This window comes from Siphateles boraxobius, unplaced genomic scaffold (genome assembly GCF_051911475.1).
Source record: "Siphateles boraxobius isolate OS27281-9 unplaced genomic scaffold, OSU_SipBor_1 2, whole genome shotgun sequence".
In the NCBI taxonomy this organism is placed as follows: domain Eukaryota; kingdom Metazoa; phylum Chordata; class Actinopteri; order Cypriniformes; family Leuciscidae; genus Siphateles; species Siphateles boraxobius.
Window position 1 is genome coordinate 18,245,817 of NW_027508810.1, and position 27,746 is coordinate 18,273,562.

The following is a 27,746-nucleotide window of genomic DNA, read 5'->3' on the forward strand; positions in this document are numbered from 1 at the left end:
GAGCCCTTCACATGCAGCTTCAGACCTGTGATAATTAAAGGGTATTGGAGAAGCTGGTTTCTCAGAAAGCGATGTTAAGATGTGTGACTGCTTTGATATCTGGGTGAGCGATAGGGCAGGACTTATAGACCATTGGCAACCGCAATGCTAGCTCCAGGCATACAGCTTTATCTTTAACGTTAGTGAAGAGGAATTCTGTCTCCCACTCCTCGTTAAAATAATAAGTCTTCTTCTTTTTTGCATGACCTGCATCATCAGCCATAATTAATCTTTTTTTTTGTTCAATTTATCTTATGTATGTACAGTCTGCCCGCGACCGCCTCAACTCACAGAAGTTACGTTACGTTTTTCTTTTTTTTTTTAAAACGTGCTCGACGTGCAGATTCTAAATATTTAAAATTATTTTATTATTTTTTAATGGTATATGAAATATTACCATTAGTTATTTTCTCATTTCATGCCATCATCATCAAATAAAATAAAAAAACTAAATGAAAGATTACAATTCAGGCTATTTATAGAACGTTTCGGCGGGCGACTCAGAGACTCCATGCGGGCTACCAGGTGCCCGCGGGCACCATGTTGGAGACCACTCTGACTTAGAGCATTAGGTGGTTGGTGTGATACTATCATTCCAGTTTCGTGCTCTAAAAACCATGCCCTGAATTAAAACAAACACACACAAATAAAATAAACAAACCAGACATGACATATTGTGCCAATATTTTAGAAAGCAGTGGTCACAAGTAATTTTTACAGTGAAAAATTTCCTTCAGTGTGCTGTGGGATTCATGAAAAACATTGTGTTTTTAAATGATTGGTGACACTATTTAAATAAAGTGTATCTCAACTATGGCATCTGGCATTAATGCTCATAAATGTGAATTTGTGGCAATTATAAATGTTATAGAAATGACAAAGAGGGATGACAAATACTATACTATATAAAGATTTGCAAAGTCAAAACAAGAGAATAAAAGGTTATAATGTTAGAATTGAGGGACAAGTCTACAGTTTATGTCAAGTTTAGGCTTACAACCAGGGTTTGGTGCTTCTACATCAGTGTTATTCATCATTTCCCTCTGATTTTAGGGAGAATTTAGGTACCCAGCAAGCAATAGCCGTCATTTCACCATCTAGGTTAACTATAGACCCGATATGGTCAGACTATGATTAACCCACTTCAAGCCAAAATAACCTTAAATTTGGTTACATGTCTTTTTTGCCAAAATAACTCACAAGATGTATGATATTCCATCATGTAAGGAAAGTCTATTCTTGGACTAATGGTTAGACGTCTATTACATTTTCACCGACAGCCCAAATTTTGCCAGAAGTCAGGGCTGTGTTTGGATGGCTATTAGATGTCTTTTAAACGCAAAATTGCTTACTGAGTAGGGTTGGCAGCGGCAGCACGCGCATCACCAAGTGCTGAGGGGTCACCAAAAATAGCCTAATGAAAAATCAATCATCATATATTCATAGTCATAATAATTATAATGCCGATATTATTTCAGTATAGAAATATTATTAGGCATTTTTTAGGGATGTATATAACAAAACAGGCCGAACAAGAGTATTTAATTGCTCTACAAAAAGGAATATTTAAAGGCATTTAAAGGCATCATAAAGGAATTACGCTTAGGGCACCAAAATGGCTAGCAGCGACACTGAGGGTTGGGTTTGGGGTAGGGACAGGGTTAGGACAAAATTTTGGATGAATGTTGTTCCAGGATCAACAAAACATGTGAACTCTAATATATAAAATGGGTTGATTATAAACTAATCAATAGTGTTAGGGGTAAAATATTACAAGTAACGTGAGTTAGGTAATCAGATTACTTTTTTCCAAGTAACTAGTTAAGTAACACATTACTTTTAAATTTATAATTAATAATTTGTTTTCTCCTTTATTGACTGACACCCCTTCTCTCCCCATGTTGAGAGAAATCGTGAGTGCAAAGGTAAAGGCGTTGTGTGCACTGTGTATAAACATGAGTGTTATGTTACTGTAGTTCTAGACTAAATGTGAGCATTAATTTACTCATCTAACTTGGAAAAAAAAACTGATTCAATATTCCTCACAATTATTAAAAACAGTGAAATGCAAATTTCAGAATATTATGCAAACCTGCCATAATTAAAAATGTTAAATTACACAAATATACTTTATGTAATCTTACTTTATTAACCAGTGACTTTGCCGCTGACCTTTGATGATCCAATTCAACCTTATACAGGCACTGGTCATATAATTAGAATATCATCAAAAAGTTGATTTATTTCAGTAATTCCATTCAAAAAGTGAAATTTGGATATTATATTCATTCATTACACACAGACTGATATATTTCAAGAGTTCATTCCTTTTAATTTTGATGATTAGAACTGAAGCACACTCTAATCAGCTAATTAACTCAAAACACCTGAAAAGGCCTTTAAATGGTCTCTGTCTAGTTCTGTAGGCTACACAATCATGGGGAAGACTGCTGACTTGACAGCTGTCCAAAAGACGACCATTGACATCTTGCACAAGGAGGGCAAGACACAAAAGGTCATTGCTAAAGAGGCTGGCTGTTCACAGAGCTCTGTGTTCAAGCACATTAATAGAGAGGAGAAGGGAAGGAAAAGATGTGGTAGAAAAAAAGTGTACAAGCAATAGGGATAACCGCACCCTGGAGAGGACTGTGAAACAAAACCCATTCAAAACTGTGGGGGAGATTCACAAAGAGTGGACTGCAGCTGGAGTCAGTTCTTCAAGAACCACCACGCACAGACGTATGCAAGACATGGATTTCAGCTGTCGCATTCCTTGTGTCAAGCCACTCTTGAACAAGCCAAAGCGTCAGAAGCGTCTCGCCTGGGCTAAAGACAAAAAGGACTGGACTGCTGCTGAGTGGTCCAAAGTTATGTTCTCTGATGAAAGTAAATTTTGCATTTCAAAGATTCACCTTTGGAAATCAAGGTCCCAGAGTCTGGAGGAAGAGAGGATAGGCACATAATCCATGTTGCTTGAAGTCCAGTGTAAAGTTCCCACAGTTAGTGATGGTTTGGGGTGCCATGTCATCTGCTGGTTTTGGTCCACTGTGTTTTCTGAGGTCCAAGTTCAACGCAGCCATCTACCAGGAAGTTTTAGAGCACTTCATGCTTCCTGCTGCTGACCAACTTTATGGAGATGCAGATTTCATTTTCCAACAGGACTTGGTACCTGCACACAGTGCCAAAGCTACCAGTACCTGGTTTAAGGACCATGGTATCCCTGTTCTTAATTGACCAGCAAACTCGCCTGACCTTAACCCTATAGAAATCTATGGGGTATTGTGAAGAGGAAGATGCGATACGCCAGACCCAACAATGCAGAAGAGCTGAAGGTCAACCTGGGCTCTCATAACACCTGAGCAGTGCCACAGACTGATCGACTCCATGCCACGCCACATAGCTGCAGTAATTCAGGCAAAAGGAGCCCCAACTAAGTATTGAGTGCTGTACATGCTCATACTTTTCAGTTGGCCAACATTTCTAAAAATCCTTTTGTATTGGTCTTAAGTAATACTCTAATTTTCGGAGATACTGAATTTGGGATTTTCATTAGTTTTCAGTTTTAATAATCACAATTAAATGAAATAAACATTTGAAATATATCTGAATGAATGAATATAATATCCAAATTTCACTTTTTGAATGGATTTACTGAAATAAATCCAACTTCTTGATGATATTCTAATGATATGACCAGCACCTGTAAGCATCCTCTCCTGCGATCCAGAATGGCAGCAAAGCGGAAAGGTTTGTTTCAGCTGCGCCCTCTACTGTACAGACAGGAATTTGAATTTTCTTCAGCCTGAGGCTCATTCAATTCACCTTTGGTGAGAAAGGGCCTTCGCATTTGACAAAAATAGAATCAATTTTTGGTCATAAAAAAAAACAAGCAAGCCAAGCCCAGATGAGAAAAAGTAACTCAGAAGTAATGTGAGTAACACAATAAAATAATTTTTTAATGGAGTAATGCAATATTTTAATGAATTACTTTTACAAGTAACTTTCCCCAACACTGCAAATCAATGTTGTGCATTGTACTATATGCCAAAAGTGTCTATGAATATACACTCATAGAGTATTGTTTCTGTATTTTTTGTGCTGAACAACTGGTGCAAATGGGGCAGCATAAAAAAAAACCTTAAAGGAGTTGTATGTAAGAAATGTATTTCAATTAATCATAAAATGGCCCTGATATGTCACTAGACATTAAGAAATCATGTTAATTTCAAATACTTGTATCACTGACAACAGTAGTCCGGTCAGGATATTGTCATTTAAAAAGTGAAGTTGCAGCCCTCAACTGATGTTGATGTTGTCATGTTGTGTTTTGGTCTGATGCATCACCCTCCACCTTTCTACCAATCACAAAGTCAGTAGTGTTGCGGCATCCGGGTTGCCAGCTCTGCTAGTTACCACAGCTGCAGCTACAAAGGTGTCGGAATCGGATAAAAAAAATGTCTAACGTTGCAAAACCCCAAAAAACTTGTTATGAATCCGAAATACTTCGTGACAAAGTCCGAAATAAAACAAGGATCTGTATAGGAGATGCCTTTGAAAGATGGAGACGGCTGAAAACGGAGAAGAATTTGAAGACGGACGCCAACGTTGCTAATTTTCTCCTGGACAGGTAAGATTCATCTACAACCTCAAAAAAATCAATTAAAAAAAAATCAGAAAATCAGAAAAAGTTGGGACATTTTGTAAAATGCATTAAAATCAAGAATCTGTGATTTGTTAATTATATTTAAACTTTTTTTAACTGACAAAAGTACAAAGAAAAGTTCTCCAATGTTTTCACTGACCAATATAATTGTATTTTGTAAATATGAACAAATTTTGATTTTGATGGCTGCAACACACCCCAAAAAAGTTGGGACAGAGACAAAATAAAAGTGAAAAGATTATCCAAATTAGATTATCCAACCCTAAAGGAGGAGGGAGAGGGATACACGCTCTATAGTACTTTGAATGTGATTGCAGTACCAGTTTTGGCCACATTCTTACATACGGCTCCTTGACGTTTTCATAAAAGCCAAACAGGCTAATCCGCCGAAGACTTGCGGGGTTCAGCCTGTTATTGATCTGCTAAGTAGAATATTCCAGTAACAATACATCCTTTTTCTGTTATAATTTACTCAAACTTTCTGTCTAATTATCGGTCATATTTTTCAGCATGTTATATCACACTCAAGAATCTTGAACTGTTTTGCTAATCACTAAACTACATGTAGCGCTGATTTATTTAGTAGATATTTTGACAGGGACAATACACACTGACAAACATTAATGTGAAATGTGTCAATACTTTATTTAGTAAATAGTTAGTCTGCTAAACAGTATGAGTAAAGTAAAAATATTTACCCCTTTCCCTTCCTGCAATGTTCAGAATAAAACATGTATTTTATCACAATACCAAAATATTTTACGTTTTCCTCGTTTTGATAGAATACGAGCTCCCACATACCTCATATATACTACATACAAAATGTACCACACTCACGGGAACAATTTACTATTTTTACCGAAAAATACAATAGCCAATGCAACGGCGTTCTTCCTTGTTGGTCAATGACATGAACACCATAGCATGTTAGCAATGGACACAAGGCTAACGTTACCGGTAGGCCATACACAAAAACATAGTTAGCATCTTTTATTGGATATGTTTCATGTTGTACTATTCTTCCGAACACAATTCCTAGTTTATGAAACTGTTCACTAACTAACAATGGTAGTAAAACCAATTCTGATTGTACATGTATCTAGCTTACGCTAAAGCATTACACATTTTACGCATCGTCATTTGTTGTCATACATAGATTGGCCGTATCAAACATTAGAGACTGGGCTATATCTTACCGTTTTATCAAGAAAAAAGCCAACTGAGGATCCCGTTTGAGACCAAGAGCAGACCGGAGATCTCTCCATTTGTTGAATGCCTTCCCGAGGTTGACTCTCGTCTTACTCCGACGCCTGTCTGACTCCAATTTGGACCTTTTGGTGGCACTAGACAAAAATTTTCTTTTCTTTACTTTACGTGGAGTTTGCGTTGGGGTTTGGAACGGACTACAAGCCGGTCTCTTTGAATCCATCTTCTACCTTTGACGCACGAGTTGTCTTCGCTGATGCGGAGAATGGCGGCGCCGGCGAACACACAAACCTGCGAGACATAGCCTGGTGAGCGTGAACGCGCATGACGTCACGCCCAGTCTCAAATTCGAACCCGAATCCCTCTTATTTATTTTACTGTACAGGATTATAGAGGCAATTGCAGTGATCAGAGAAGGGCTCATTCAGCCCATCAGGCAATTGTTTATGCATGTATGGGTTAGAAAACGTGTATTTTTAACATGAATTGTTGCGCAATGCACCTTTAAAGTTGACCCATGTATTAACAAATTAACTCAGACGTTTCAAAAAGAGTGGATCTATTAAGAGTGTAAGGTGTTGTTGGTGTCTGCATACTATTTCCACTTAGTGGAGTGGACATTATTTGATTCCTACAATTATGACCAACAAGTATGAAAACATAAAACATAGAACACATAGAAATCAAATTTAGTGGAGATACTGCAGTAATGGTATTTTAATTAACTATAAATCAACAATGATTGTCTTATCACACATTCTGCATACATTTACCAGCAATTTATTTATTTTTAAATCAAATATTTTAAATTAAATATGTGCAAAAACTTTGTCATAAAATACATTATACAATATTAACACTCGTTTATATTAACATAGACAGAATCCTAACGAGGTTTGGTAAATCCATAGAAAAGGGCTTAAAATAACCAGATCAAAGAGAAGAAATAGGAGAGAGAGAGAACACTATATATAAAAGACTTATTTTAAGTAGCCTATTCAACATTGGAGCTTTTCAGTTTGTGCCTGAAAGTGGGTTTGTTGTACCAGCCCACAGTAGGAGCAGAGGCAGCACTGAATGCTGTGGAGTAGGTTAAACTCTTCAGTACATATTTACAGCACAAAAGAAGCCAGCACTGCAACTACCAGTGTGACTGAGGAGATGACAGCTGAAGCTCCAGCTGTAAGGAAAGGTGCCGTGTGCTTCATCATCCAGTCATACTCATCCTTCAGTCCCTGCCTCTGTAGCTCGGGACCCACCACACTCCGGATGGTCTCATAGTACGAGTTCAGCCAGTGCAGCTACAAGACAACAACAAAGAAAGAGACATAATCTGCACTGCCAGACATAATTGAAATCAACAACTGATTTGTGTTTCTGAAAGTAAAAATAAGGCTTTTTTAATTTCCAGCGAACCCACAACACCCCTCCCCAGATGTATTTCTAGTGAAGAGCGTATGTGGGCAGTTTTTAAAAGGAAACCAACACTAGAAAACAACTTATTTTAAACAAACAAAGCTGTGGTTTTTAACTGGTTCACTACCCAGATTTTACATTGGAAACCAAATGGAACCAAACACACCCATCCCAACAGTAACAAAATTGATGATGGTGTGAAAGTAAACTTATGAAAGTAAACTAACTTTAATAGTCATACTAATCAACTGTGCTAAAGAGTTAGGCTAAGGTGAGGTTTAGGGTTAGATACTTGTAACTATGCATAATTTACTGTTGTTATTATTATTATTATTATTATAGTAAGTACATGTATTAACGTCACCTTAAAGGGTAACTAAACTCTAAAACAACTTTTTTTAGTTATTGATCTGTAAGAATGGAGCTCCATAAATGCTGTTCATTGATTCCAGTACATTTTTTGAGATTTGGGTTTAAAGTGTTTTAATTCTACAATATATGGTTTAAAAATGTCTGAGTGCTGCCCTCTTCAGGTTGAACGGTGGCTACTGCAGTTGAATTTTCCTATTGGTGGTTGCGGTGGTTCGTGACAGAAAGATTAATACTGGTATTATTTCAAATACCTGCTCAGGACTTAGAAGAGATGTGTTTATCAATTTTCTGTCATAAGGCACCAATGAAACGGTTTCAAATGTCAGGTAATTGCTGCTATGCTAGTAGAGAAAAACAGAGAAGAAATGCACACATTATTGTTATTATTATTATTTCATTAGGCTATAGCTGCACTGGATTTACATAGTCCTGCACTCCAATTAGTTGGATGTACCTTTGTAGTAGCTGGAACAGTGACAGCAATGTCTTCTATCCGTATACCAAAGTCACTCTCCTTGTAATAACCAGGTTCTAAAGGAGAGTTTGTCAGTTTAAAACTTTAAGTATCAAACAAAGGCAATCATAATGAGCTGCTAAATGATCCCTCACCAATTGATGTAAACATCCCCTCTTGAAAAGGAATATTATTGGACTGAAATCCCACAGGCCCTATCAGAGCGAAAACAAAGACATTATGAAGAGATATATGACATAGCAGAGATATAACAATATGAAAGCATATATTATTATAAGCTCACCAAGGCTGCATTAATTTGATCAAATGCTGAATTTTCAGCATAATTACTTCAGTTTTCAGTGTCACATGATCACGTGTTCAGAAATCATTCTAATATGCCGATTTGATGCTTAAGAAACATTTATTATTACTATCAATATTCAAAACAGTTAATATTTTTGTAGAAACCTTGATACATTTTTTTCAGGACTCAGGAGAATAGAAAGATTTCAGTTTAGCAAAGAACACAATTTATTTAAAATAGAAATCTTTTGTAACATTACAAATGTCTTTACTGTCACTTTTCATCAATTTAATGCATTTATGAATAAAAATATTCATAAACATAATGACCCCAAACTTTTAAACAGTAGTGCATTTTACTTTTGTTATTAACACAAATGCATCTATATAACAAGATTACTGTGTCAAATATATAAACATGTCTGAGAATCAGACTTACATTCATGGACTCCAAAGTAGTTCCCCACACCATGACCAGTGCCATGACCATAATTTAAACCAACTTCCCACAATGCTCTTCGTCCCAGCATCTCCATGTTCACGCCTATGATGGGAATTAAAACACATGAATGGTAAGCACATGACAGGTTTTGTCTGATGTCTGCTGTGGATAGTTTGCCCTCTTGTGGAAATATCATGACATGGTTGCTTGAAGGGATATTGTGATAAGGTAAGGATAAGATAAGGAGATCCTCACCTCTAGTTCCAGCTGGAAAGATGGTTCTTGAAATCTCAATATTTCCCATGAGCACCCTTGTGTAGGCCTCCTATCAGAGTAAAACAAAGAGAGAGCAGTTTTATTTTTTAGTAGCCTAAATATAAGCATTAAATTATGCTCTGCATCATTAGTATCTCCCTATGCCTGTTCAGTACCTTTTGAAAGTCAGTGGGTTTGCCCCAGTGCACAGTACGCGTTATATCAGTGGTACCATCACTGTAACAAAGAATGAGATAGCTGGTTTAGTGCTTGATTTGTTGGTTTAACTCAAATAGTAACAAACCTGGAAACAAGAAATTTGAGCTGGTACAGAGAAACAGATCCAACTCAAATGTTTAGTTTCAATGAACTCAACATTTTAAGGAAACCAGTTTACTTACTATTTAAGTTAAGCTCACAGTGAGATTAGTTATGTACCGTGTTTTTGGACACAAACAGAACTATGTACAAGTACTATGAAACTCACAGATACTGTCCTCCAGAGTCAACAAGATACATCTCATCCACGGTCAGCTTCCTTGCAGCTTCAGTAGATGGACTGTAATACATGAGAATAGTGCAATGATTATAGGTAAATAAATTGAATATAATTAAATAGTGAAGAAAGGAAATTACGGGAAAGTTAAACATCATCAGAGAGCAGGAAAAGACAGACATATTTATTACCTGTAGTGAGCAAGAGCAGCATTAGGTCCACTTGCAGAAATGGTCTCAAAACTCGGCCCTTGGCTGTTCTTTTGCTTGCTGTCAAAACACAATGAGGGTTTGTGTTTCTCAGGAAAAAGAAAGTAAATGTGTTGTAATACACCACAAAGTGATTTACACAAGAATACATCTTCTAAATGAATATCCTTGATGTAGGAACAGGTTACTTGTGCAAATAATGTTATGCCTACAATGAATGTTTAGAAAGACGGCTAATATAGAGTGCTACAGTCTGTTTCTGTAAGTTATTATTTAGCCATAATGTATACATATTTCAAGAAGCCCCAAAGGCATTATAGCATTATATGTAAAAAACAAAACAAAACAAATAAAAATTAAATGAAATATAAATAACATTTAACTGCCAAATTTAGTGAGAATTACACTACCCACGTGTATATCATAATATAAATGAATAAATAAAATCGTATTTAATTGCAAAATTCACTGTGAAGAACTATGCTATAACCATGTGTATATGTAGATTTATAAATATTTTGCAAAAAAATGAAAACACATTGTTTGGTCACACTTTAGATCTATTTAGAATAGATTAGATCAAGTAGTTTTGTCCATCATTTTTTACATAGTCTTGAACTTTTGAACTCTTTTCTCAGATTTTTGGAACAACTTGAGGATGAGTATGATGACATCATTTACATTTTTAGGTGAACTGTCCCTTTAATACCATTTGTTTTATGTGTGAGTGGTATCAGTGATGAGGGTTTAGCTCCGCTGTTCTGTACCTGCGACACTGATCAACAAATTGTGCTGCTGTGAGCTCGGTCTCTGTGCCTTCTGGAACTTTCTTTTCAAGCCACAACAGAAGCTGCATGACTGCGACTGCGTCCCTAACCTGTGGGAAGCCAGAGAGGATGATCACCCATCGTGGCTGAATGCAGTTGACTGAGGGCTGGCACTAGGCCATAAAACACCAGAACAAAGATGTTTGTCCATTCATGTTATCTGATGCAGTTGTTTTAGATTGAAAAACTCATTCTGCAAAATATGTCAATAGACCATTGAATACTGCAAACATCATCAGTAAAAAAGATCCCAATATGTTTGATGGAGGTTCTACGATAAGGAGAGATAACACATTGATTGAGTTGAATAAAGCTGCAGTGAATGGAGCCTGTCTGGACTCCTAATGTGGCTTTATGGTGTGATAAAGTGCCCCTCAATCTAGAAATTATGATAATACAACACAGGTATCAGTAAACAGTCTCCATCAGGCTGATGGTCATTTGGGGAGAAGACCGTGTGGAAGTTTCCATTTGTTAACATTAGTTAACTACATTAACTAACATAAACTAACAATTAAAAATACTTCTATAGCATTTGTTATTCTTAGTTAAAGTGTATACAATATTAAAATCAAATGTTTTATCTGTTAATATTATTTAAAGGGGAATTCGGCAACTATTTCAACTTAATAAAACCGTTTAGAAATCATTCGGATGGTGTAATAACCTGTTCCGGTGAAAATGGTGACTTTCCCCGCTCCCCCCAACGTTCCTAGGCGGAAAACCAACCTTGCAACATGAGGATTAACGTCCCGGTAAGTTGGAAATAGGAAGTCTCGTTAGAAGCGAGACTGAGCGAGAAACACAAGCTGCTTTACGGCAATTCTACATAAACACACACGCAGCCCTCAATGTGTATGATGTATTACCCACCTCGGTAGACATAGCTCCACATGATAAAGTTGGCCGGCTCCGATAATAACAAATGCACATGAGCAGCGTTAGAAAGGGGGAGGAGGGTGTTGCAAGTGATTTTTTTTACGACATTGTTGTGAAATATACGCCCCACAGTTGTAGGGGGAGCTCGTTGAGAAAAAGGGAAAATCAGCGAAGAAATAGCTAGAGTTTACGAGTTCCCCTTTAATGGAACTGAGCCAACACGAACTAACAATGAACAGTTGTATTTTTTAACTAACACTGATAAAGGTAAATACATACTGTAACAAATCTATTGCTCATTGTTAGATAATGTTAGTAAATGCATGAACTAATGGGACCTTATTGTAAAGTGTTACCGTATCCTCTTACATGAGCCTCTTTGAGAATACGCTGCTCTGTCACATCTTTCACTGCTTTGGTGGTCAGTACCGGAGAGTAGGTGCTGGTCAGTAGTTTGTCCTGAAAGAGATAAGTTCATCTGTGGTAAAATATTGTCTTCACCTGTACTGTGTGTGGGACACAAGCTGCATTATGAAATCATAGTTTCAGTCCATCCATCCATCAGTATCCATCCATCCATTCATCCATCCATCCAACAGCAACTTCTCCTATATCTACCACACTGTTCTGCATGCTTAATTGACCTAATGTCTAGGATTGTATTTCTTGAGATCTGCAATTTTCCTTGCACATCAGGAAGGAGTCACATTAGGAGAAACAACATTTTTAAACAGTGTTGGTTGCCTCTGATGTAACGGTCGGTAACAATATATATATATATATATATATATATATATATATATATATATATATATATATATATGTATATATGTATGTATGTGTGTATATTTACATATCTGCTGATAACATTTTTTTTTTCAGTCAGACTTGGAAAGGCAAAATAAAGTGGCTGAAATAGCTGTGCACCGAATCAAAAATAGAAACAGCTCCACTGGTTATAGCAATCTAATTTTGTCACACATGCCTGGTGTAGATGCATAACTAAACTTTTTCGATAGATACAAGCACATAGGCTTGTTTTTCATCTACTAGACTACAGTTGCATATTTACATTTATGTTTAAGGCTTTTAAAAGCCAAATGGGAAAAACATACCAGACTACTGCTTAAAACTTCTTGAACAGAAGTGCGGGATCACATTAAAGGCCAAACCAAATGCAGACAGTGAAAACCGATTACTCGTGCTAAATTTTAAGGGCTGTGTATGTAACCATCTCAGCCATATTCAGCCTGCAGATAGTTTGAGCATCCAAGCTGACAAGCACATACCAGTAGTCTATAATTTGGATCTAGGTCTTACCTCAGGAGTGATGAGCTCATACAGGGCTTGGTTGGTGTACTCTGTACCCACCCACACCCTCACGTTGGGTGTCTGTAGATAGGACTGCAGATACAAACGCACAGAGTTGTACTCAAGCAGCTGCACACAATAGCCCTGGTAGCACGAAGCATTCAGGTACAGCTTCAACTCTTCTGAAATTCGTTCAATGTGCACAAAGAGCCTGTCAAAGGAGGTTAGTTAGAAACTGCACACCAACTAATTATAGTGCTGTTAATAAGAAAGAGGAACTTGCCATATCTCATCCATTGTCAGCAGAGTGTAAGAATAGAAGAATGGATTAAAAGGGATGTCGTTGCCTCGTAGATTAAACAGCCCTGAAAATAGAGACGCAAACTTAAATGCTTTGGAATGGAAAGAGGTTTACAGAACGATTCAGAGAAAATCTCCTGCATTTGGCATTGTGTTGTGCATTGGGGTGCTCACATGCGGTCTCATCCAAAGCTGAAAGCAGCACAGCGGTGGGCTTGTAGGGATTGTCACTTATTTGGGCTCGTATATGATCTACTTTCATTGGCCAGGTCCTCTCTGAACAAAAGAACAAACACACACATGCACAATGTCATCTTCAACTACATCAAAACCTAAATAAAACAGTGCACAAAAAAAAGATTGAATTAATCATGAATCGTTATGAAAATGAATCATTATTTTGAGTCAAATCTTTCCAGTGTTTTACTTTATCCACTTTAAAAATAATTGAATGATACTGGGTTTAAATAATTAATTCATGAATCAGACTGATTAGGTTCTTACAGAGACCCTAAAAGATGATCTTCCTGTTGGGTCCAGATCATTTGATCTGTTTCTCACACAAAGCTATTATATAAATTCAAGTCTTTTTCGAAGCTTGAAAGCCTCTTTTATGAGGAAGAGCGACAAGCACAGACTTTCTCCTTTTATGTCTCACAGAAAAAAAAGTCATGCATGTTTTGATCAACATGAAATCATTTTTAGGTAAACTATTCTTTTAATCAAGCCTCATTGACTCTTCGCACCGGATGAGCTAGAATATCCCCTCAGTCTACTGTCACTGCCGTAAGTTATATCACTGGTCATTAAAGATTAAATAAGAGCTTTATTGCTCTGTTTGTCATGATCTTATGGTCCTCTGCACTGTTCGCATAGCACTTATCAGTCAAGTGATGCTGATGAGACATGCACACACCAATGACACTGTCAGGTAAGCGCATGGGGTTGTCAGGAGGCAGAGGAGGTCGATCTGTCCATATTTGATCCACCAGGTTATCAGGAATAGAATTCAGGATCCGGCCCGCTGGAGCCAGGTTGGTGTTGTAGACGCCAAATGTGTCTGGAGTAACAAAGAACAGTGACCAAATGATTCAGGACTGAATTTGATGATCATTTTTGTTACTACATTTTTTGCTCATCACACATACTTATCATCATGTCATCATTTTAAGATACTTTATATATACACTACCATTTTATGCTTACAAAGGCTGCATTTATTTGATCAAAAATACAGTAAAAACAGTAATATTGTGAAATATTATTGCATTTATTATATAGTATATTATTATATTATAACTGTTTTCTACTTCACATTTATTATTATTATCAATGTTAAAAACAACTTCTTGATATTTTTGTGGAAACAGTGATTCATTTTTGTCAGGATTATTTGATGAATAGGTTAAAAAGTTCAAAAGAACAGCTTTTATTTTTGGGTAACATTATTAATGTCTTTAATGTCACTTGTCACACAATACATCCTAATAAATACAATTTTTTACACTATTTCGATACTCCACTTAAGACTAACTTTGCAGTCAACTAACTCTCACTATTTTGCAGCTACATGTCACTAGCTCTCACTAGAGTATTAGTAGACTGTTAGGTTAGGGTTAGTAGAAGAATAAGTTTATTATGTAGAATAAATTGACGTACTCAAAAAGTTATGGTCAATTGAATGTCTGTTGATGTACAATCAAGATAAAGTGTAAGCAGATATTAAGCAGACAGTCTACTAATACTCTAAAGACTGCTAGCTGACAAGTTGCAAAGCTACTTAGTTAGTAGAGTGTTTAGTGGACTATTGAACTAAAGTGTTACCAAACTTTATTGGGCTTTTAGGTTTAGTTTGATTTAGTTTCCTGTTTCTGTTTGCAGAACAGATCTTCCTCTCTGCCTGCCTTCCTTGCTCTCCTTGTTACATTATTTCCACACATTAAACCAGAATATGAAAAAAAACAGCAACATTTTATGAGAAAACATTACACAATTTAACATTACTTAGTTTATCTTGTTTTAAGAAAATGTAGTATTAAATTTAGCCACGTTTGCTCACCTACAGAGAAGAGGAATGGGTCAAAGCCCACGTGATCTCCCTCAGGGATCTCCAGGATTAGCCAGTTGGTGATGCTGCGAATGGAGCCTGTGTTCCAGAAGAGTTAGACCAGGAAAGTGTTAAACACTCAGATCAGTTAATACATCAGAGGAAAAATGTATATCATAAAATGATTCGATACATAGGATATTAATTGTAATATGTGCTAGAAAAAAGGCATTCATACTTTAACTTCTTAGACAAGTTTAACATATTAATTTCACTCTCATAATTTGCTCCTCACCATCTCGCTCTAGCTCCCAGTTACAGTCCATTTGTCTCTCTGCTTGAATCCAGTAGCGGCTATCGGTCCACAAAACAGCCTTGTTTTGAGTAATTACGGCTGTGCCTAGGAATTAGAAACAGAGTCTTGTAAGTTATAATAGAATACAGGAGTGGGACATTTGTTAAGGTCCAAAGTGACAAACGTAACGTGACTGAGAATGATGCATTAGTGATACAGCAATATTATGATGGGTTGGCTGTGAAACACACCTGCAGAGCCAGTGAAGCCAGACATCCAGGCCATCCTCGCATCTCTGGGGGCGATGTACTCACTCTGCCAATAAAATTACAGTTAGTTACTGTCACAGAGTTAATGTCTGATAATGAAGAAAATTGAAATTGGAGCTGAGGTTTAGGAGGAGCTTAAACATTTATCAGGGCTTAGACCAAAAATGGATAAATAAGTGACAAAAAGAGCCCCATATATTTAAAATGTGGTGGTAAAATGTTTTTTGTTTATATTTCATATTATTCTATTCTGTAGACATAAGGCCCTTTAAGCTTTCTCATAGTGTTGAATTTATAGCTCATATGAATGCAAAGTAATATCGTTTTTTATTAAAAAATGAATTGCATTTCATTATAAATGTTAAAATATTAGAATTTATTTTGACATTGGCATTTATTTCACATCCGAGCATAGCATTTTTTTTGTTTGTTTTGTTTTTAAATGGTTAGGGGGAAAGAAAAATTCCAAGGGGGCCAATATTGAACCTTAATATGAAAGTTCAATTCTGACGCTGGTTAGCGGTTTAGTACCAGATGAGCGTCTGTGGCAGGAATGATGTAGGCAGAGATGTTGAAACTGATCATGTACTCTCTCAAGTCACGAAGCCTCAGAGTTGTGTTTACAGCTGTTGGTGGCAAATACTGGAACAAAAGGAATGAATCATTTAAATATATTGGATCAAAATGATTTACTCTATCCATCAAGGAAATGTAAAAATGTTATCCACAAGAATGTTAAATACCACAAATTTAATGCATTTACTCAGACAATGCACAGACAGACAGACAGACAGACAGACAGACAGACAGACAGACAGACAGACAGACAGACAGACAGACAGACAGACAGACAGTTATATTGTTATATACTTGTTATATAACAGACAGACAGACAGACAGACACACACACACACACACACACACACACACACACACACACACACACACACACACACACACACACACACACACACACACACACACACACACACACACACACACACACACACACACACACACACACAGAGATCTAGGGTGTGCATGACCTAAAAAAAAATCTCTTATCAGAGGAGAAGATCTCCTCTCTGAGATGCCAGATTATTTTCTCTTCCCACTTCTCTCTGAGCTAAAGACGAATCCTAGCAGTGGGCTGAATCAGTTGTGTGATTATTCAGTTTAAAACACGGACAGAGTAAGGATATGTGGAATAGAGTACCGGAGGAATTGCCGAACAGTCCCTCTCGCTGCCTGGCCCTTCTTCGGCCCGCACCGCATGTCTGCCTCCTGTGATGACACAAGAAGAACACATGCAGGACAACAGAGTAAGCACATGTGCTGATCAAAGGGCAGCAACAGTGGTTAAACTTATACCGTTATAATTCAAGATGACAATGTTTTCACGTGTCAATATGATCAAAACAGTAAAAGCATATGCAGCATTATAACTCACATAAAATCTCATAAAACAATATAGCTAAATATAGAAAACACGCCACATATAGCACCATTCTCTGAAGGAAAGAACATTTAACGCATAGCCCCTTACATAATCATATGTAAACAGATTTGTTTTGTGGTTAGAATGAGCAAACAAATTACATTTTACAGCATAATTCATATTAAGGCTAATGACATGCAAATGTATTCCCATAAACACACACATGACACAATCACAGATGGTAATGAAAGCCTTACTCATACAATTGTCGCATTCTTGCATAGTTAAAGTCACCATCACGTACACACACATTTTTTTTTTTACCTCCAAGAACCACAAGACACACAGCCAGTATCCAACCTGAGGAGCTCATTTTAGACCATCTGCTCCAAGCAAGTCCACACACAGAGTGTGACAGTGGGGCACGAGTGTTTCTGTCTTGTGAGTCCATGCACGTGTGTGTACAAGGGTTTTTATGTCCCATCTAAAACTACATGCATTATCTTGATTCAGAGCCGTCCTAACCAGAGCCACGTGCAATAGCTAAGGGGGAGGACCTCTGGCTGCGACTCTAATCTTTACTACAGTAATAAAAGCATGGTGTCTCTTCACTCTATGCCCTTCTATAATGTGCAGTGCATTTACCCAGGCATGGCAAAGCAATTGCAAGTCACATATAAATTATATCCAATCTCTCCGGAAACATTCTGTAGTCTACTTCACTGCTCTCCTCTGCAATCTCCCTGTAATCTAACAACATCACTCTGACTTTCATTGCCAGTAAGTGTAGCAAGAAAGGTTTCATTGTGTGTCCACTTAAAGGGATAAGTCACCCAAACATGAAAATTATGTCACCATTTACAACAGCCTCATGTTGTTCAATGCCTTTTTTCTTCAGTGGAACATAAAAGCAGAAGGTTGGCTGAATGTTCAGACCTGCTTAATATCGGCTAACTCTTTATTGTGATGTTCCCAAAAAGACATTCTACAGACTATAATTTTTAATATATATAAAATGATTTTAACTAAAGTTAGCTGAGAATCACTGCGTTAGACCTTGCCTTGACGTATCATGTTTGAATATACACAAGAGCTGAAGTGGAAGAGAAGACTTTCTCCATAACAACTGAAATTTAGGTCTGTTGCTCACAACACAGGAATCACATGACTTCAGACAGTTTGGATAACATCCATCCATCTTTTACCTTCAGTGTACAGAAAAGAGCAGTGTGAGAATTCTGCCAATCATCTCGTGTTGGGTTTACCACAGAACATTCTACAGATTTAGAATGACATTATTTGAATTTTGAGTTTACTACCCCTTTAAATGTCATTCCTGAGTCCACTGTGTGCATTTTCATCGAAAACATTACTTTATGATTCCACACCTTTTCCAACAGTAAAAAAAAATAACTTTTCATATCTAATAAACAATAAACTCAGATAAATCAAATAATACTGCATGTCACTTAAAGGTGCAGTGTGTGACTTTTAGCGACATCTAGCGAGTTTACACTAAGGGCTCAGCCCACCACTCACCCCTCCCTTTCGAAGAAGCTACGGTGGCTAAAACAGGACAAACATCGTCATCTGAGACGGCAGAGAATAGCCAGAGTAAACCAAGTTTCTGTACCACAGTCCATTATAAACCACATCATGGATAAAGTTTACAAAGCCATAGTCAGGTGAGGATCAAGGGTTTTAATACGTAATATAATAATAGTAATTAGTTGATTGTCTCACGAACATAACCAGCACATTTCTCCCCACATAGAAAACCCATAATACAGCGAGGGAGAAGAACCACATGAAACTATGCAACTATATATTTTTTCTAAGTTTAGCTGGCTAATATGAGTTGTTACTGTGGCTGAGCTGGTTAAAGCGTTAAGCCTTGTTTATACTGGACGCGTCCACATTAGCCCAAAGGTGCGTGCGGCAAAAATAACGTGATTGTAACGGCGCGCGCGCCTCCGCATCCCCTAGACACTATTTACTACACACAATAGTTTTTTTTCTCTTATTTTGGAAACTCGATCGACTTAAAATGCTTCCAAGATCGACGGGTTGGTGATTCCTGTAACTGTTTTACGGTCAATGACAAGAGTACTAATCAGCTGTCTTACGAACGTAACCAGCACATTTATCCCCACATAGCAAAGCCTTAACACAGCAAGGGAGAAGAATTAAGTTACATGAAACAATCCAACTACATATTTTACACCACTGACAAGGAAAAGTCACTACTCACGGTGTTTATGGCTAGCTTCTAGCTTTCTGCGGCTTCTCTTTCAAGGTAGTGACGAAACGCGCTCTTTAACGCTGTTTGTTCGCTGTCGGCTACGGTAGAAACATGACGTCACAATATGTCGACCTTCATAGAAGGGGATTCCTGCGCCTATGTAGATATAAATGCCTAATTCTAAGGTAATAAAAACATTATGGTTTATTAAGTAAGTTCTTTATACACCACTGAACACATAGTTATGGATGTTATATTGCATTTCTGTTAATAGATACTCAAAATTTTTACACATTGCACCTTTAACAGTTTTAAGAAGACAATTGTCTAGACCGATATAATTACTGTGCCACAGTCAGATCCAGTGAACAGCTGAGATGCATGTCTGGCCGATCCTCTGCCACTAAACTCATTACTGCATAGCAACAGTGTCATTTGCAGGCTAGGAGGAGATTTACCTCCTTACAGAGATGTTGTAATTCTTATGAACAGATTATTAATGCATAATGTCTACATTTATGTGTTCAGAGTTCCTCCACATGACGCCAAGGTCAATGATATCAAAATCGACCCCATTTACTATTGAAGTAAACAGTGCTGTGTTATTTCAAATGATTAATCTGTATACTTTAAATAATTTGTTTGAGTTCATAATCTTTTATCAAAAAATAAAAACAATATAAATATAAAAAATAGTTTCTTTTCCAGTGACATCACACATCAATAACAGCATCAAATGTTATGACAAACAATAAAACCCAGCAAAAGGCAGTTACTTATTAACACACACAATCAGTGACGATAAGATAAAATCACAGACTCCACATTTCAGAGCTCCATTATCAGGGCTGTCTTGTGAGTAAATTTACACAAGATTAAAAAGTCAGACACTATTCTGTTACACAATAGACACCCAGAGCTATATCTACATCAAATTTATGCGAAACAAATGAACCAGCAGGGGGCAGGGTTGCACCATTAGTTATTTTGCTGGCTCTAGCAGTTCCAACTTGACATGTGGAAAATATTATACTGCATAAATGTCATTGATAATATTATTTGCAATTATATTAAACTCCCTAAAACATAGATAACTTGATGCATGAATATTCAAAATAGCCTATCTTAAAAACAACATTCTTGTTTTATGTTGTGATGCAACTGGAATTACAGTGATATGAAAAGGCTACATGGCTGATCAAATTAATCCAAGCAGTAAAAGACTGGAAATATTAGAGAAAATAAAATAAAACAAAATAAAATAGCAAATAGAACGCTTTTAATCAGAAGCTAAGGCCACATGAATTATAGGCCTACATTCTTCTCAGTACTTTTAAAATAAACTTTTGTTGATATTTATTTTATTTGAAATACTTTGCTAATGCTGCTTTTTTTCATAAACACTTAGATGCGATTGGACATACTTAATGCAATATTTTATTCAATGGCATCCTTATTTACAAGCTCGTAAACACACCGACAGACTCCTGTAAGTATGCAGATTTGCGTGCTCAAATGCCAGCAAACCTCCCCTGGAACCAGCGACTGTCTTCATTATTTGCTCAAACGAGCACAGTGCTCAAAGTTATAGATAGATATTAATAAATGGTAGCCCTGGCAACCGTTCCCTGGTAATGTGGAGCAGCACGGTGAGCCACAAGCAATACCTCCACTGACACAGCGCTTCAGAGCTCAGACGGCCTCGCACTCACATCCATAGATCACTGATCTCAGTTCAGTCATGAGCGCAGCTCAATGCAGGCACACACTGCATTTCCCACTATATACACTGTAATCTGAGAACCAGGTAACACAGCACAGTCATATGACATGTGTGTCAGGTCCCACACATGTAAGTCTATTACAACAAAATCTATCCTGCTATATTTATAGTGGATTGTTGAGTTATGCTATTACTTTTGATCAGACATACAATTTCTGCCTGGTGGATAATTAAATAAGCACAAAAATGCCATAGACTGACATTAAAGAAGGGACCACCTGTCACCTCGATCAGACGAGGCCGATCCAAATCCGATATTGTGTGTAGGCCTATACTAGCCTACTTCTGTGTTGTTGTTAAGGCCCACAAAAAGCACCAAAAACATTATAAAGCACCATAAAGTTTTCGTGCACTATATTACAAGTGTTCCGAAGCCATTATAGTATAATGTTAGATAGAAATTAACATTTAAGTAATTCAATTCAAGATCATGTAAACTTTTCACTGAAAACATTCAGTATTCAGCGTCGCGTTCGGTTACGACAGTCAACATGATGAAACCCTCTCCAAGATGATTCAATGTTACTATTATTATACTTGATCTGTAGATAAAGGTCTATTGTTTCGCATAAAACAACTTTAGGTAACACTTTATATTACGACCCGCAAACAACTGCGTAAGTAAACGGAAATTACGGTGTACGTTTATGTAATTATAGTATACTTCCGTGTAGGTATAAGGGAACAATATGTTAAGTTTTGGGTAATAAAGGGGTAACAAACAGATATACAACATGCAAAGAACTTCGTAAGTAAACCGAAATTACGGTGTACGTTTTTGTAATTATAGTGTACCTCCGTGTAGGTATAAGGGTTAAGTTAAGTTTTTGGTAATAAAGGGGTACAACCAGATATACAAGCAAATTATTTATAATGTAATTATTTTAAAACTAACAGGTACCTATTTTGTTAATATATTCCAGGCAAAAATTGTACGTCTGTTGTATATAAAAGGTTTTATCACATTTCTGGCAAAATATGTTATTGTGCAATGTAGTTACAGGGTAATTTTGACATCTGTGGGTTGTAAATTAAACGTATATATATGTATATATATATATACATTGCTGTATATAAGCACAGTATGATAAAAAATTAATTTATTGGCTTTTCTTACTAAACTACTTAACGTTAAGCCAAAAAAATTAGTTTCTGCTATGATTTTAATTTAGAACGTACCATGTAGTACTTAGTACTTACCTTATCACATTGAATTGCAATGACACTTAAATGTCAGGGCAAATATACTGTGTAATTAAAAAAATTTGTTTCGTATTGTTATAGTAAGTAGTGTTTGTTAGCCGATTCAACTGTGTATTTACTGGGTAAGTGTAACTCCTGTGGGCTGTAAATTAAAGTGGCGCTTGTTACCCCCTTTGTTCTGTGTAGTTACAGGGTAAGTGCAGTAAATATACAATAAAGGATTCCCATTTAATTTCTGACTTTTATTTTACAAAAAAATTTAAAAACACTTTTTCATCTTAATAAGACATTGTCTTTTCTACAGTATACTCAAACAACAAAGTAACACATTATATCCCCCCCTTTTGCTTCTCTTGCTTTTCTTCTTCTTTCTTTTCTTGCTTTTCTTTTAGGAATTCTTGCCTGGAATATATTAACAGAATAGGTACCTGTTAGTTTTAAAATAATTACATTATACATAATTTGCTTGTATATCTGGTTGTACCCCTTTATTACCCAAAACTTAACATATTGTTCCCTTATACCTACACGGAGGTACACTATAATTACAGAAACGTACACCGTAATTTCGGTTTACTTATGCAGCTCTTTGCAGGTTGAATATCTCCTTGTTACCCCTTTATTACCCAAAACTTAACATATTGTTCCCTTATACCTACACGGAAGTACACTATAATTACATAAACGTATACTGTAATTTTGGTTTACTTACGCAGTTGTTTGCGGGTCGTAATATAAAGTGTTACCCAACTTTATCTTGTTGGACGTTATTGCTGAAACGTTAACTTACTTAATCATGTTTCTACCGGGTGTCTGTTAGATCACAACACTAGAGTAGAGTCCACTATAATTGTTCTTCACGCGCACAGAACTGAAATTTAAAACGGTTAAAATAAAAGGCTATTTGCATAGATAGATACTGTATAATACACTACGCATCAATATGTCTTCCGCTTGTGCTTTGAACTTTTCAATGCCGACTCGACGCGCTGCGCGTTGCGGCTCAATAGCTACGTTTACATGGACACAATCGGAATGAAATCAATACGATTGATGAATCCGAACACGGTGTTTACATGAACTATAAATAAAGTAATCGGGCTGATGTGCGCGTTTATATGTCACAAGATTCAAATCGGAATTGATTTTTTGGCATGCGCACACTGCACGAATATGCCGCTGTTCGCGCATAACTATTCTCCTTTATTGGTTCTTTATTTTTTTTAAACAGCAGACTTAATATTTATCCGTCTCTGGTCATGATTTGGAGACGATGAGCATGAACCGTTTTGCCGTGCTGCTATTGATCACTCAGTAAAACCACGCGCCCCAAACCTGTCGTCCATGGATGATAATCTGAAACAAGCACTGGTGGGACGTTGTCCTGCTCCACTTCACAGACGCTGAGTGAAATGAGAATTTTTTAATGACGGAACACTCATTTATATTCACTTTATTCAACAGGAAGAACAGCTTGTTCCACGCGTCATACGTCATTATGCTATTTCAACGTCATTGCACATGCGCAGTCCTTTAAGTTTCGGTTTTCAATCCGATCAAGTGTTTACATGTTCTCTCGATCGGATTACAAAAGGAGTAAACCACCCCTTTCAATCCGATCGAAATTTCAATCGGATCGAGCTCAATCGGATCAATTAAGGTGTTTACATGAAGGTTTTTTAGTCCGATTGAGCCGTCAATCCGATTATAAGTGTCCATGTAAACGCAGCTAGTGTTGCTTCAAGCGCATCATTCTGCAGCCGGGATGCGCATAAGCGCTTTGTGCCGCACTGTATTGCAGCCTTTCATATCACAATACATTAACGCAATGAAAGATTATTAATGGCCTTTTTTTGTTCTTTCCTATCTATCATATGTTGCTGCCTCATTAAACAGGTGTGCTATACATTTAAGACATGTCTCAATTGTATAGTAGCCTATATAAAATAATTTATCTTTTTGATTTTTGTTATCTTGTTTTTCATAAATGTATTTTACAATAAAAGAGCAATGTGTAACGTTTTACCAGATTTAGTGTTACACTTATTGTCTCTTATTTGTTTTTTTCACTAAATGTTCAGATTTTATACAATTATTGTGGACTTATGAGTCTTCTAGACTACATGTTACTGCTGAATTATCCACTAATCTATTTTATAAAAGCATTTTTGTCATAGATTATGATCATATATTTTGTGGATTTGTTTTTCGTTATAATGAAGTTGCCTGTATTAAGTAGATTGTGTTTAACACACAAAAGAGTGATTATCAGTTCAACACACAGAGAGTTATATAAATTCTACTTAATAAAAAAAAACTGTGTTGGTATCGGATCGGCATCGGTATGGGTCGATACTCAGATTTTTGGTATCGGATCGGATCGATTCTGAAAAAAGTGGTATCGGTGCATCCCTAAGCAAAACAACGAACCAAAACAACAAAACAAAAAGCTAAGTAGCAAAGCAAAACACAAAGCTAAGCAGCAAAGCAAAACAAATCAAATCAAATAAAAACAAAACAAAGAAACAAAACAAAACAAAACAAAGTAGCCTGAAGCAACAAAAACGAACCAAAATAAAAAATTGTTTAAATCAGGCTGGTCTGTTGGCTGGTTTTAGACATTTTTTGGACTAGATAGAAGATCAGTTCACTGCAAAGCTAAACCAACTAAATCAGCTAAGACCAGTAAACCAACTCAGGCTTGTTTAAACTTTAAAAAGCTTTGTTTTTAAACCAGTTAGAGATCTAAAGGTGGGCTCTTTTGACTTGGTTCAGTAAGAAACCACATAGCAACAGCTCATGTCACTCCTGCAATGCCCCAGCGACCATTAGAATACCATATTTCCCTCAGAAAGTGTAAATATCTTTTGAAACTGTACTGCTCTTCACATCGTTTCCCATGATGCTGACCATGTTCCTCAGCTGCTCACTGTAAGGACACACTCTCGCTCAGTCAATCATTATCTATGACTACAGTAGTTGCTGTCAAATGCCCGGAGGTGCTGGTACGTAAATCATAGACATCAACACTAGTAGTAGAGACCAAGGACACGCAGCATGTTTGCCACTTGAAATATGTTATGCCGTGTCAAATGAGAAGGAGAGAAAGAGTAAAGGAATGTGCATACAGAAACAATGAGAAGTGTGCAGAGGAAATCCTTCAAGAGTAGCACACGTGATGCCTTAGAAGGTTGTGAGCTGGGTCACGTATCGAGTCTGTACATCACCTGCAGTCCGCGGGGCCGATGAAACAGAACCCATTGCACTACAGAGCCCCTTCTGTCAACACAGACAATTTTAGGTCCCAAAGTCACAGACTGTGAATACAACAATTTCCCTTTAGATTAGATCGATTACTCTGTTTTTGGCATGGACAAGCAGAAATTTCTCTTTCTAAATGCTAATTGCTGCAAACTTTGCTAAGTGTGCCAGATTAAAAGCAGGTGGAAGTTTTGTGAAAGCTTGGAGCATGTTTGAAGTTAGCTTTTAACATCCAATGCCAAACATTGTGAGGAAATATTTCGTCACTGCAAATGAAATGCTTTCTGAATGTTTTTGTATAATACAATGTAGCATGCAATATACAGTTTTCAAAGCTACAAAAGGAAGTAATGACAGTTGAAATCATCATACATGGGCTGCAACACATCAGATTGTGCTGAAAGAAGACATGGATCATGAAGCCAACACATGGAATGGATCACTAAACCGGATGCATGTCATCGGCAGTGTGCGATCGAACCATATGGAGTGATCTGATTGACACGTCAAGCAAAGTATACACACTAAGCTATGCTTACTGACATATTAGAATTCAAATGAGCAAATGACATTTATTCTGTCATGAGGTCTGTCCATTAATCGAACTGATATTCCTGGGAGTTCAATGGCCGAATAAACAAGATAACCTCAGACAGATTGGGATACTTTGAAGTGGATGTATCGGGGAGGGGGGGGGGGGAATGGAGAAGGTTCCAGCAGCCCATAGGAGCTGTCAGATGCCAGTCGGAGTGACTGATGATTGGGGCTGGTGTTGGATCCCGATGCTGGTCCCTGATCTGTGTAATCAGAACCTGAGAAACGGCGGGATTAGACGGGTCAGACAGGGTCAGGAGAGATGGATGCTGAACTTCCCTCTCGGCTGTGCTTAGACACTCAGAGGCGGAGGAGTTTTACATAATCAGCGGGTGGTCTCCGGGGTGCAGGAGTAGAGCCGTACACACACACACACACGTACACACACACACACGTACACACACACACACGTACACACACACACACACACACACACACACACACACACACACACACACACACACACACACACACACACACACACACACACACACACACACACACACACACACACACACACACACCCCATGCTGCTCGCACCAGAGGAAGAGACCCCACTGTGCGTCTACTCCTCAGAATTAATGAAGGTATGTGGAAGTGCTCTAGTTTTGAATAACAGAGAGCGCTGAGCTCAGTGCTCCTCAAAAGAAAGAAAATATGGAGTCTGTATTCTGTTTAAACAAATGTAGGCACTGTCTACGAATTGGGTGTAAAGTAGGGCCAAAAACAAGTAAAACAAAAACAAGTCATTGACATGGAACAAAATAACCTATATGGAAAATGTCAAATTTTAATCTCAGGAGGTCAAAATAAATATAGTACCAGTCTTTATTTTTCTCGTCTTCTTCAAATAATTTTCTATGAGATATGCAATTTTCACAACCCTGTTACCAAAACATGCCTAATACAAGAACAAGAAAACATTTTGTGTTGTTTGCAATTGGGAGAAAATTATGCATAACAGAGTTTGTTGTTGGTCATTTAAAAGGAGTAAGTAATTTAAATCCTGTTAACTGTATAGATCAAAATTATGACATTGTATGTTTTTGTTGTTGTTGCTGAATACAGTAGAGAAACTCACTCTAATGTGAGACTTCTGTTTCAAAGGTGGACACAGACATTTCTGTTTCATAGGTTAATTTTATGTTTATGAAACATATCTAATAGTACAAAACAGAATTTGTGCTTCTACACTGTTAAAAAAAGTTGCTGCCTTAAATTTTTTAAGTACAATCAACTTGGATGTTTGAGTAATATCAACAAATTATTTCGAACTGATTAAAAAAATAATAAAAAAAATATTATATTCTTGTATATATTATAAAAAAAATTGAAAAAAAATTGCTTAATTTATTTTGATGAGTTTAAACAATGTAAAAACACATGTTGTCATAACTTATTGATCATATTATTATTTTTATTTTTTTACAGTGTAATGC

The 27,746-nt window shown here is 36.9% G+C and overlaps 1 protein-coding gene across 4 annotated transcripts in view; it reads right to left on the bottom strand.

Moving 5' to 3' along the window:
• Positions 1-6,672: 6,672 nt before the first annotated feature.
• Positions 6,673-27,746, bottom strand: part of LOC143744642 (xaa-Pro aminopeptidase 2-like) — a 47,600-nt gene continuing 26,526 nt past the window's right edge. For 3 of the 4 annotated variants that reach the window (XM_077236326.1, XM_077236324.1, XM_077236325.1), the window contains 20 exons: positions 17,003-17,070; positions 16,318-16,428; positions 15,769-15,832; positions 15,518-15,622; positions 15,235-15,321; positions 14,092-14,235; positions 13,350-13,451; positions 13,159-13,240; positions 12,885-13,086; positions 11,934-12,023; positions 10,626-10,735; positions 9,841-9,918; positions 9,641-9,712; positions 9,330-9,390; positions 9,154-9,223; positions 8,896-9,000; positions 8,306-8,365; positions 8,151-8,227; positions 7,948-8,037; positions 6,673-7,209 (listed from right to left, as the gene is read on the bottom strand). In XM_077236326.1, the coding sequence (XP_077092441.1) occupies positions 7,021-7,209; positions 7,948-8,037; positions 8,151-8,227; positions 8,306-8,365; positions 8,896-9,000; positions 9,154-9,223; positions 9,330-9,390; positions 9,641-9,712; positions 9,841-9,918; positions 10,626-10,735; positions 11,934-12,023; positions 12,885-13,086; positions 13,159-13,240; positions 13,350-13,451; positions 14,092-14,235; positions 15,235-15,321; positions 15,518-15,622; positions 15,769-15,832; positions 16,318-16,371 (1,842 nt within the window). In that variant the 5' untranslated portion in view covers positions 16,372-16,428; positions 17,003-17,070 and the 3' untranslated portion in view covers positions 6,673-7,020. Of the gene's footprint in view, positions 7,210-7,947; positions 8,038-8,150; positions 8,228-8,305; positions 8,366-8,895; positions 9,001-9,153; positions 9,224-9,329; positions 9,391-9,640; positions 9,713-9,840; positions 9,919-10,625; positions 10,736-11,933; positions 12,024-12,884; positions 13,087-13,158; positions 13,241-13,349; positions 13,452-14,091; positions 14,236-15,234; positions 15,322-15,517; positions 15,623-15,768; positions 15,833-16,317; positions 16,429-17,002; positions 17,071-17,548; positions 17,692-27,746 lie in introns of those variants that run through there. The other variant, XM_077236323.1, reaches the window with a different exon arrangement.